Raw genomic sequence first — 10,098 nt, forward strand, 5'->3', positions numbered from 1 at the left:
ATTGGTATAAATGTTATTGGAAGATGTATGGGATTCAATACGCAGCGCGCGCGAAGCGCGCGCCTGTTATGTATTAGTATATTTAAATTGTAGTTTTAAGGAAATTTAAGATTTTTCTTTTTTTTATACAATCAGGTGAGGAAGATAATGCGATGCATAATGAGGAGGAATTGTTAGCGATATTGCATGAAACCGGGCTACGCACAACGGTTATTGTCAAATTCAAAGGAGATGTCGATATTATGTTAAGTCCTATGGTTCTTGAGTCACTTCAACGATTTATTGACAGTATTATACCAACCTTGGCTAGTCTACATCCATTGACAATCTTAAATCATCTTCACAACGAATGTATAAGCAAAGTAGAGGATGCAAATATTTTAAAGCAGGATCAAAGTTTATCATATTGGAGTCAAGTTCAAACTAGTTCAAAACGATCTACAGCGGAAAGGAATCTTAAAAATGGTCAAGGTGATGACAAATGTTAGTTTTTACGATATACGTTTCGGTATGAATTAAATTGTTTGTATTTATAATTTATTTTATTTCAACAGGCAAAATAGCGCTACAGACAAATGTCTATGAAGAAAGTATCACGACGCAAGTACAAGGCAGTATTATTTTACCAAAGGTAAACAGCAATCATTTTCTGTAACAAATGATGTAATTATAATTTTCTCATTTGCATATTCTTCAATTATATGTAAATTTTTTTTCTAGTTGAATCTAACGTTGTTACAAGCATCTGTCGTCGAAGAAATTATCTCGTTCTCTGCGTTAGAAAATATTCGGGACTTGACGTGTGTATCGCTATTCGCGATTTGTCTCGACGATGTTACTGCGAGGTTCTATCTAGGAAAACAAGCTCGAGAAGTTGTTCAGACTTTTCATAAACCAGCTGCATTACCGAATCAGAAGAAGGTAAACAAAATCAGCAAAGCATTTTTATCGGGACACCAAACTACTGCAGTAGTGGCTGACGTGGGAGGAGAAACGGTATACATAGAAACATCGGAGAAGCAGCAAGAAGAAATTATAGTCACTTTAAATATCGGTATAAACACAAATAAATGTGTATACTCTCACATACGTGTTCTATATATGCAATATAAAATTTTGATATTTAATAGGCAAAGCACACTCTCAATTAAGAAGACTAAGAAACGAGTCTTCCATATTGAAGGATGCAGTGATAACTGCCATACCTGCACATTATTCGAAAGTATTATTTACCTGCACAAGAATGACATCGCCATTAAAGTGTATTGATTATTATTTGCATTATCTGATGGACGAAAAGGAAAAATTAAATGTATGTATAGATTTTTCTTTCAATATTATTTCAACAGTAACAGTACATATAATTTTCATACATTTTAGAAACAGACTGGACCACCACAAGCCACTGAAGAATTTACCATGGGATGTGGAGAAGATAGATTAGGATTTATTATGTTTGAATGTGGTTTCGAAGGAATTAAATTGAAAGTAGTAAAGAGGTCTCAGTTTGAAAAAGGAGAAAATGGTGATGGTGACAAAAAGAATGAGGCTGAAGTATTTTGTACAGACAGTGTTAAAAGCCAAGACGAATTGGATAATAATATCGCTGGTAAAAAAAGCACTATGATTCAAGTGACATTTATTACATTAATATTGTGATTATTTAAAGTGTTTTTTTACTTTTAGCGTCCACAGCAACTACTGCAGAGACAGAAATAAAGCCGACAAATGCATCTGCTGGCACTCAAATGAATATGAGCGCGACGTGCACCAGTCTTACGTCCAAAGTGGCAAACGGAAATACTGTATCATGCGTTATTGAATTAAAAACGGTGTGGTTTAATTTTGCTGCACCTCCACGTACCCCAATAACGAGAAAGATTGATTACACAAGACTAGATTGGAATTTGCTGAGCACCGCATCACCAGCGATAAATGCGTGGATGAATCCCAGTAACAAATTCGCAATTCGTATTGTTCATATGTTTAGAACAATGTATCGAAGATCTACCGCAATTGTTGCCTGTCTTATGGCAGAAGCATTAGATGTACAAGGAATACACATGCCTTTAAAGGTATGTGATATATTTTGATGCAACAAAATGCAATAAAAAAAAGTATTTTCTCTTGTTATTAATATTAATATTGATTTTTTACAAATAGAGTCGCTATGGAAGATTAACACCTTTAGCGAAAACATTGCAAGAAGATCCTTCTTGTCAATTATGTAGTATATTGCAAAATTATGTTTTATTATCTGAAATCATAAATATTGAAGCCAATTTAAAAGAATCTGATCTACCACTTCTTTCTACACTTCGGCAGGTAATAATCGTTGAGACAATTGAGATTTGATATATTTCCTTATCAAATAAAACTTTTATAAAATTTGTATTTTTTTTTTTTTTTTTTGGTATTATTTAATTTAATATTTTCCTATATATACATTATAGGGCGTTATTGTGTTAAGCAGACAATGGAAGAATGTACTGTATACGCCGTTATTATTGGAGCACAATTACAAAACTAAACATGTTAAACCATTAAACGTTACATTTGCCGTGTCAGATCCTGATGAGGTAAGATATTTTTACATGTAAATCTACAGTCATTATAACTTAAGCCTCCGATATTGACGTCTCGTTTTTTTTTGACAAAATATATAGAGAAATGTTGACAAAAAATATATATACAAGTATTAAAAAATTAAGATTTAATAATCCGATTTAATAACTTGTATAATTTTTATATATTTTGTATCCTGTCATAATATCTGAAATAGCCAAAGGTTAACAATAGAAAGAGCATAATTTGCTAGGAACTTCTTCTTTCAGCAAGTAAATAAGACAGAAATGGAGGAAGAAATCGATGTGAAAAGGAGTAAGAATCCTTCAGTAAAGAATATTTTTCTAGAATTTGTGCATTATGCAAAATATAACACAAAAGTACTTTTATTTCTTTCTTAAAAATAAAATTTTGGGCTAAACGCTTTAAAATTCCTCTTGCAAAATTGTTGTTAAATAATGACTAAGAAATGTGTTACATATATATGCTTTTAACAAATTGTAATATATGTCCAATGCAATTTTGTTCTATTTTTTGATATATGTATATCATTATAGGTGCAGGTGCAGAAATGCTTGCAAAATATATATGTGGTTATCTAATAAATAGTTGCATATATATGGAATAGCTTGAAAACATTCTTATAAAATATAATATTTCTACATATTGCGAACTCTTTAATCACATTGTGCTATTTTATAAAATCAGCTTTAAAACGCTTTCAAGACAATTTAAAACGTTATAATACTATAAAAAATTTTGTAAAAATTGATATAATAACTATACATATGTTTATAAATATAAATTTTGTATATAATTATTTTGTCGTGACAGGCTAATTTGGCTTGTTGGATACTAAAAAATTATTTTGAGCCTTGGTTTGCTGATATAGGAGAATCTGTTGACTGATGGGGAGGGTAGCGCAGGAGATGTTGATGATCAAGAAGTGACAGATGAATGTGCTATGCTCATCCATACGGACCACATGCATAAACACACACATATCAAAAGCGGACAAGATAAAACATCAGGTATTACAAATCGCACAGTAAACGTAACATTATTTTTTGCTGATAATGAGAGTATTTGATAAAGCAACAGTTTTTAAAAATTAAATTGACACAGTAATGTGTAATAATTACAACGACCTCAATTATTTGTACATGTACAAATTATTTATTATGATATAGTTTTTAAACTATAACATAAAAAAAACAGTATATTTTTTTGAAAAATGGGATACATTCAATCGTAGAATAAATATTTATCATTACGATCCCATCAGAACTCATTTTGCTTTCAATGCTTCTACTAATCCCGTGTATATAAATGCTTATATATGTTCGCCTAACCGCCTCTTCTCTCATTGCTCTGAAAACTCTATTCTTTAGTAACCGATTAGTTATTGTTAGTCCCGTAATTAACGAATTACACATAATGTAACCTTATACAAACGCCTTGGCTTCATGTGGAATTTGGACTAGGTATGTGTGGTGATGGTTTGACGGTTCCTGTAAGCTCTCCTCGCGGGAAAGATACGACCCCTATAGCAACACCGGTTCCAGGCCCGGATTCATTTTCCTCTCCCTCTCCACCCGTAGCTCTTTCAAAAAGAGGAAAGACATTACAACCAACGCAAGTGCCTGCTAGTACACGTGCAAGTATCGTTTTTCCCTTACTCACCAGCGGTGGGTTATTCAGTCAAACACGAGAACCAAATAACATAAGTAAGTGGACAGTGAATGAACTGTTTAATTTTCTTAGTAGCTATAGTAATTAGCAACTTATTTTCATCTTTGAGCAAAGCAGTTGGAACAAAAATAACAATTAAACTGTCCTGCATGATTTCATCTCTTGCATAAAATTATCATCGTGCAATTTTGTACGTACTTTTATTATACCTTTCTCTCTTGTTAATCTGGAGAGTTATTCTAATAAGATGTACATTCTCCAAGAACATTTATTATTGCTGCATTTTTATTTATCAGTCTGTTTAATTAATTAATCGTAATTATTATTATCATTAATAATTGTGTCTCTATATAGAGTTGTATTTATGAATTTATGAATTATTTTTATACCAGGTTACGGAACGTTGAAAGAAGAAAAGACTCCACAAATTCATATCTCACATTCGCATCAACTTGGTTCCAATCCTAGTATCTATTCTGGCGGCATAGGTCACGGTAGTCAACACAGCACTGGAAGTTTAGACCAAGTTACATCTCCTACAAGTCATTCTACTAAGCCTATAAATACAGGGGAGGATTTGTATAGCTGGATGGCAAAACAGCAAGAATTTATTAAGGATAACGACAAAGGAAATTTAAAAGGAAATTGGGTAAGTCTAGTCATGGTCCTATTGCCAAATATATAATTTTCCAATATTAAAATGTAAGAAATGTATTCGTGAGAAATTTTGACGATTTATAGAAAAAAATTGCTTACATAGGTCTTTCGCACAGAGCAAAAGTCTACAAAGGTACATTAAAAAGGCACAATTTTTGTCATTTTGTAACACAGATATGTCGTTCCAATGTAAAGTACTAGGCTAAAAATAATTTTTTTTTTTTAGGATTCAAAAATTAACACCATGACTACCGACGACACTGAAGATTCCGATATACAGAGTGGTGCTTTCCTGTATCCAATGAAAGACTCTCTAAGATTATTGGATGCTCATTTGATTTTTGAACCGCTTTTGTCGTCCTTATCGGTTATGCCACAACAGATGTTATCAGTTATTGGATCAGGAAACGTAAACAATCTGTCCTCCTTAGATTCATTAGGCTCAAATTTATCTCTCGTAGGCAGTATGGATACTATGCGCATAGATATAGTCGTGAGCGAGTTTGGAAAAGTAACAGATAAGAAAAAAAGTAAGCTTGGAAATGATTAACACTAACTAATCTCTGTGAGTGTAGTGCATATTATTTATAATATATATTTTATTTTAATACTTGTAGATAACAAATGTCAGCCGAGAAAAGGAGCCAACTCGAAATTTTATCTTGATATACCGCCAGAGACACCAGCATTTTTATGCGAAAGAATTGGTGTAGACATCGATATTAAAAAAATGGCCGACATGACAGTAGATGACATGATTCAAAAGCAAAATGTTCTATATATATCTAGAGGTCAATTGAAGAAACATACCAGCACAGTGGTTAACATTAGTTTAAATATTCGTTATATAAGCCAGCAAGTAAACATGCCCCTTCTCAGATTATTACATCAAATAAGTACCATGTATCAGAATGTTAAAGAAACACAGATGGAGTTAAAGGAGCAACAGCCTGAAACAAAACGTAACACTAATTTAATCGTTAGTGACAACGTCGCGAAAAATGGTTCATCAAGTAAATATACCATATTTTGTTTATCGCAAATAATTATGCGTTCAATTTATTGTGTAACTAATATAATAATATTTTTCTAGCATCCGATCTGCAAGAACAGTTCCTCACTGACGGCAAAAAAGTCGAAGCACCATTGCTTCGCAGCAGTTTCGAACCGAATCAATCGAAAGCATTGCCAGGTGCAACTGTACGCTCTCGGCCGCAAAGTTTCGCGCAAAAATTACGAAGCACGGGCAAAAGTGTAAAGGGCTATATTAATTTAAGCGAAGGTGTTATTACACCAAGTTTCGGGGCAAGCCCTAGTGGATCTGGTTTAGATAAATTTACGGATACGTGTAAAGATAGCGCACACTTGACGCCACGATGCTGGAAAACTATATACTACCTTCTGGATTTGTACGCAACTCGTCCGGAAACTAAAACTATCACCCATCGATTTTCGATACCTGCAGAGGCAGCGGAACATTACAGAAGTGGAAGAAAGTATGAGATCTTGAATGAAACCAAGGATGTTGACATTGAAAAAGGATTGAATGCTGAGAATAGTTCAACGCCAATTCCTCCATCGAGAGAGTTAAGTAAGTATAAAATATTGTTCAATGTTTTTCAATCTTCATCTTTTTAACTGTAATAATCGAATCGCTATTTATAGACATTGTAACAGGCGAAAGAACGAGGCTGATTATTTTTGGCGTAGCACGAATCCATAGAACCAGATTATTGGCTACTTTAAGTGGTTTGAAGCTTGAAGCAGAAATTACTAGTCTACACGCTAGTCTAACTTGCCGCAAGAAATCGCGACCCGCAAGTTTAGAATGTAGTATGACTGGACAAATCGGAAGAACGATGATTGTACTGTTGGAAGGCGTTGCCCCTGGTCAACAAACAGTCGTGAAAGTTACCGTTGGAAAATCACAAGCTCTATATTCCAGCATTACGAGGCGGCAAAAGGATAAGAACAGCGGTTTGTTGACTGTCGGCGCTGTAAATATCGATATACCGCAGCATCCTGTAGCATTGCATGGAATGATGACCAGAGGCAGCAAGCAGTTGTCGTCAACGTTACAGGTAAATGCATTATTCTAAATACTACAATAACATTTTAATTCTTAAAGAAACGTTAAATTCTTAAACGTTAAAGACGTGTTACCTTGGTTTAGGAATTAAGAGTTACTAGAACGTCATCGAGAATGTCGCGAGGACAACAGCAAGACGATGTAGATGCTGTTCCGGGCAGTCCACATCATTACGCGCCAGCTCCGTCAATAGGCGTAGAAAAGCCGCAGGCTGTGTCTGGTCTTTTAGAGCCTATTGTTATGCAATTCCACATAATACTTCAAAGTTTAAGCATAACTGCGGCATTATTACCATCTCTCCAAGCCCAGTACAAAATGGACCAGGTGAATAGTTCCGGCATAACTGGTAGCAAGGCTAAGTTTACTATCGACTTGCCGCATCATAATCTGAGTTTTACGACGAAATTACAAGTGACAGAAGCAAACTTACCGTCTGAAGCAAGTATTGAATTACCTAAAGTACATGTTTCGGCCGAATACATTCAAGACGGAAGCAGTAACTTGAACGAAAGTAAACTAGCGGGTAAATAACATATGAATTGTATATTTTTATTTTTATCTTTCAATAATTGCGTTTTAAATAAAATAAAATTTTATGATTGTTTTGCAGATGGTGTTGTATTAAGACAAGGTAGCTACCTGAGTGCAACTGCAGATATCGGAGTGTTTGAGCATTCTTTAACGACGGATCTTTTAAATCATTTGGTATTTGTACAAAAGGTATTTATGAAAGAGGTGAATGAGGTAGTACAGAAGGTCTACGGAGGCGAAAAACCAGTACCTTTGTGGCTCGAAGATGACGAATCAACCAGCTCTACTTTGAAACGAATTTTATTTTCACTGATTATACGTATTAAGGTAAGGCATTTTTTTACAAAATTTTTTTTTATATTTATTCCGCTTTGTTGGGAATTTATAAATCAGCATCTGCGAACTCGTTATTAATTTTTGATCAATGATCAATGAAAAAATATTTGAATATTACAAAGGATACTTTATTTCTTTACAGAGGATTCAACTAACTGCAACAACTCCAACAAATTCGGCAGTGCGGTTAGAAACCGGCGCGGTAGAATTTCAATTATCTAACAGAGTGCAAAATGTTTCTGGAGCTACTCAACCTAATCCCTACATGAAATTATTTGGCAAAGCACAAGTTGATATTAACTTAAGTCTGGGACAATTATTAAAAAATGTATTGTTTGAAGAAGCAGAGCCCGAATTTCAACAATTTGCTTTCTTCAATACTAGAATAGGACTACGAAATGCATTTCAAGAGGAAATGGCTCAGGGAGAAGACAAAGAAGTAGTTTTAATTACTCTCAAACGTCCACTAATTTATATACAACCGATAGCTATTGATAAAGCTATACTCGTTTGGTTAAATTACAAAAATGCATATGAATACTGGAATGAAAAGCGATCTAATTTGAATAAAGAGGTGTTAACTGCTACTCAGCAAGTATTTGAAAAAGTTCCATTCGGGCAACTGACAAGTCAGCTCAGTGCGCCTCATCTTGGAACATTATTTTTGCAATTAACAGTCGATGACATGGGCATATGTTTGCCGCTTAATCCTTTACCGCCAAATAATTGGAAATTAAACAGAGGCCTCTACGATGGAGAATCCCGAGGTGCTGTTGTGGTGACACTTGAAAATACAAGCATATCCGCATGTAGTAGCGGTAGTTTAGTTAGTAAAGGAAGGTATGTATACATATGTATAATTTTTTTATTTATAAACTCTTGATATTTACATGTTCCAATTTATATTCCAAATTGTATTTTTCTCATTAGGTTTGTAGGATTGTGCTTGAGATTTGCCGAAGACTTTGAAACTTCTTTGGACGATTGGAAACCAGATATGACTGATAGCAGTATAATGAATTTATGTGTCGTATCAGAAGGCACATACGAAGTGTGTAGTAGGACTATTGCTCAAAAACAAGATAAATCTGGTACGATCAGCATTCAATAAAAATAATATTTTTAAAATAATTTAGAAGCGTATATAAATAGTCATATAGTTTCTCTTTCATATAGAATTTTTATAAAATAAATAATTTTTTCTAGATAACGCTAAATGGATCTTAAACGTTCAATGGCAAATGGAGGGAGTTGATATTCATCTTGATGTCAATGTGGGACAACAACTATCGGCTCTTGGACATACATTGACAATGCTAACTGGTTCTGAAGAAGAGGATGATATCCACGTTCCCGCAGATTATGATAGCGACGATGGTGATCAACCAGAAAATAGCACTAGCCAGGTTAAGAAAAAAGTATGGTTTAATTAATTTAATTTTTTTTTTTGCTATTTATACATGCAGCTTTTGCATTATGTTTAAGTAAGTAATGTATAATAAAAGACACCTTTTATATACAATATGCATATAAAACTATATATAAAGTCTTAATTATTAAATCTTAGTAGTAAACCAAACAGTAATTAATATGTTCGAGATCGTTTATAATATCATTTTTATTATTCTCATGAATTAGTGTAGCGATATTTTTATTAAAATTGTATACATTTATAGGAAAGCATATTAATGAAAAAATCGAAAAATTGGACGGACAGTCTCCCGGCATTTATCTTCGATCCCACACTCGATGCAAAGAAGAGGTCACAATTAATAGAAAAAGAGATGAACGAGCAAGCGAAAATTATAAACGATTTGCGATCATTGGGCGCTTCGCATGGGACAATAGAACAGGAAATGAAACGTCTACATGAATTGGAAGCGATGGTATTCAAAGACTTTAGAAGGTATGTATTATTCTTGAATAAACTTGACTTCTTTTTTTTGCAATTGCACATTTTGATATATTAGTATATAACAGGCGCGCGCTTCGCGCGCGCTGCGTATTGAATCCCAATACATCTTCCAATAACATTTATACCAATTTACATTTTAATTAAACAAATTTTAACAATTTTGGATAAAAAATAAATTTTCAAAAAAAATAACGCTTTGCACGCGGTGCGTATTAAACTCCATACATCTTCCAGTAACATTTATACCAAATTACATTTTAATTAAACAAATTTTAACAATTTTCAATAAAATGACAGATCGGAAGAGCACACG

General features: G+C 33.6%; 1 protein-coding gene across 6 annotated transcripts in view; it reads left to right on the forward strand.

Annotated features, from left to right (window-relative positions):
- The first annotated feature begins 139 nt into the window (after nt 1-139).
- Nucleotides 140-10,098, forward strand: part of LOC105448125 (uncharacterized protein KIAA1109) — a 16,936-nt gene continuing 6,977 nt past the window's right edge. For 2 of the 6 annotated variants that reach the window (XM_011686492.1, XM_011686498.1), the window contains exons 1-22: nt 140-483; nt 555-631; nt 721-1,054; nt 1,131-1,312; nt 1,381-1,609; nt 1,687-2,075; nt 2,164-2,325; nt 2,454-2,579; nt 3,458-3,596; nt 4,050-4,292; nt 4,650-4,906; nt 5,018-5,047; nt 5,141-5,444; nt 5,532-5,927; nt 6,008-6,505; nt 6,580-6,995; nt 7,088-7,526; nt 7,614-7,861; nt 8,013-8,710; nt 8,801-8,961; nt 9,077-9,276; nt 9,547-9,776. In XM_011686492.1, coding sequence (XP_011684794.1) covers nt 153-483; nt 555-631; nt 721-1,054; nt 1,131-1,312; nt 1,381-1,609; nt 1,687-2,075; nt 2,164-2,325; nt 2,454-2,579; nt 3,458-3,596; nt 4,050-4,292; nt 4,650-4,906; nt 5,018-5,047; nt 5,141-5,444; nt 5,532-5,927; nt 6,008-6,505; nt 6,580-6,995; nt 7,088-7,526; nt 7,614-7,861; nt 8,013-8,710; nt 8,801-8,961; nt 9,077-9,276; nt 9,547-9,776 — 6,089 coding nt within the window. In that variant the 5' untranslated portion in view covers nt 140-152. Of the gene's footprint in view, nt 484-554; nt 632-720; nt 1,055-1,130; nt 1,313-1,380; nt 1,610-1,686; nt 2,076-2,163; nt 2,326-2,453; nt 2,580-2,834; nt 2,881-2,902; nt 3,597-4,049; nt 4,293-4,649; nt 4,907-5,017; nt 5,048-5,140; nt 5,445-5,531; nt 5,928-6,007; nt 6,506-6,579; nt 6,996-7,087; nt 7,527-7,613; nt 7,862-8,012; nt 8,711-8,800; nt 8,962-9,076; nt 9,289-9,546; nt 9,777-10,098 lie in introns of those variants that run through there. The other 4 variants (XM_011686495.1, XM_011686494.1, XM_011686496.1 and 1 more) reach the window with 4 other exon arrangements.

The sequence above is a fragment of the Wasmannia auropunctata genome, unplaced genomic scaffold (assembly GCF_000956235.1).
Source record: "Wasmannia auropunctata unplaced genomic scaffold, wasmannia.A_1.0 LD336088.1, whole genome shotgun sequence".
NCBI classification, from domain to species: domain Eukaryota; kingdom Metazoa; phylum Arthropoda; class Insecta; order Hymenoptera; family Formicidae; genus Wasmannia; species Wasmannia auropunctata.